Genomic DNA, 1,676 nt, shown 5'->3' with positions numbered 1-1,676 from the left:
TAATGATATTTATTTAAACCCCAATCACCACGCGCTGGTAACAGTGACACCTGCCGGGGCTGCCTGAGAGGGGGGCAAAGCGGGAACAAAGCCAGGCAAACCCCGCAGTCTGCAGCGCACACGCTGCCTCGACTGCTGCTCCCCCCACCCCCACCCCCAGCCCGGTCTCTGTTTACCTATGGCCGTGAACGTTCAGGCTTCTCCGAACACCTATTAAACAGGGAACTCACGGACCATCCCAGTCTCCACTGGGGCTTAGAAATTTTACCTTCTCCCCTGCTTTTGCTCATCAAACATTTTTAGCGAATAGTGCATTTTGAATAATATCGTTATGTCCAATATGCACCAGTCTGTACAGCAGAGAAAGGCGAGGAACGGCTTCTTCACTGGGTACGATCTTCAGTGCATGGGGAAGGGTCCTTTTGTCTGTGGAGATCCAATCCACTGATGAACTTACTGGAAGCCCCAGCTTTAGCTGATAAGTAGAATTTTGTAGGACTTTGGGTGCACAGCATGTAGACCTGTCCGCTGGGTATGCTGCGCCCTGTCCTACAGAGTGACATTCCAGGCGGGGGGTCTCACAGGGGCGTGACCTCTGCTGTCCCCACAGCTTCCTGGCTCGGCAAGGGGTTTGTGCACAGGGAGGCGGTGACTTTGCAGGGCTGTGTCACGGCTGCTGGCACAGAGTACACAGCAGAGTCGCCTGGCTCCAAGGAGTCCACATGAAGATTCAAATGAGCTTTGTCCAGAGATTTGGGGGAGAAACGACTTGGAACTGTCTCGTTTACAATGAGTTTCTTATTACTGTAGGTGAACGTGGCCTGCAGTCCGTGCTGGGCGTCCTGCTTATACCAGTGCATAGCATCACGGCTCAGCTTCTGTTCACATCTTAGGGACTTCGCATTTCCCACCTGTGCGACGAGGTACTTTGGAGTCTGGAAAACTGCTGCGTCCAAGGGGCCTGGAAAGGAAAGGAGCAGGATTCAGACAAGTCCCAGGAGGCACCTGTTGCTGGAGGTGAGGGGACCAGGCTTAGAGACCCAGAGGGCATCGTGCCACCTGGACGCCTCACTCACCTGCTCCCAGGAGGCAGAGGGCCACGCAGCAGAGGAGCCCGGAGCCCATGGTGGAGGCGCCGACGGGCAGACTCTGGCCCAGGATTCTGGCCTTCGGGGAAGGACAACCAGGCCGCTGTGCTCCGCAGCCCGACAGGCACTGGGCGGTGACGACACAGCCTAGAATGACTGTCCAGGCTCAGGCTGTCCCCTGACGGGTGTCTTCCTTTCTCATGTCATGCACCGGCCACTTCCAGACACACTTCAGCTCCAGTCTGGGATGTGCAGGGACAGTCTGAGTGGGGGGAGGGGGGACGCGTTGCCCCAAGGGCGTGTCTCTGACATCTCCTGGTGCCAGCAGCGGCCCCCTCCCCGCCCCGTGCCTGCCACCTCCTCCCTTCGTCCCCGCCTCAGCCCCTCTCAGCGTCAGCCTGCTTTCACTTCTCGGGTCTCCTGCGTGTCCTTCATGATAATGTAGGACGCCCCCACTCACCACAAGGCTCACTCGAATGTGCAGTGTGTGCTCAGGGTCCCTCGTCATCTCAGCCGTGGGCAGACTGACTGAGGTCTCCCCGAAACCAGCTGTGGACCATTTAAACGGACACGAGCTGGGAGTAAATC

General features: G+C 57.5%; 1 gene segment (V, D, J or C); it reads right to left on the bottom strand.

Annotated features, from left to right (window-relative positions):
* Positions 1-578: 578 nt before the first annotated feature.
* Positions 579-1,125, bottom strand: LOC102889926. The segment is given in 2 exon segments: positions 579-961; positions 1,077-1,125. Coding segments are annotated over 2 exon segments (432 nt in total).
* Between the last annotated feature and the right edge of the window lie 551 nt (positions 1,126-1,676).

Source organism: Pteropus alecto, unplaced genomic scaffold (assembly GCF_000325575.1).
Source record: "Pteropus alecto unplaced genomic scaffold, ASM32557v1 Scaffold13168, whole genome shotgun sequence".
In the NCBI taxonomy this organism is placed as follows: Eukaryota; Metazoa; Chordata; class Mammalia; order Chiroptera; family Pteropodidae; genus Pteropus; species Pteropus alecto.
Note: the sequence above shows the minus strand (reverse complement) of the source record. Positions and strands in the feature narration are given on the sequence as shown.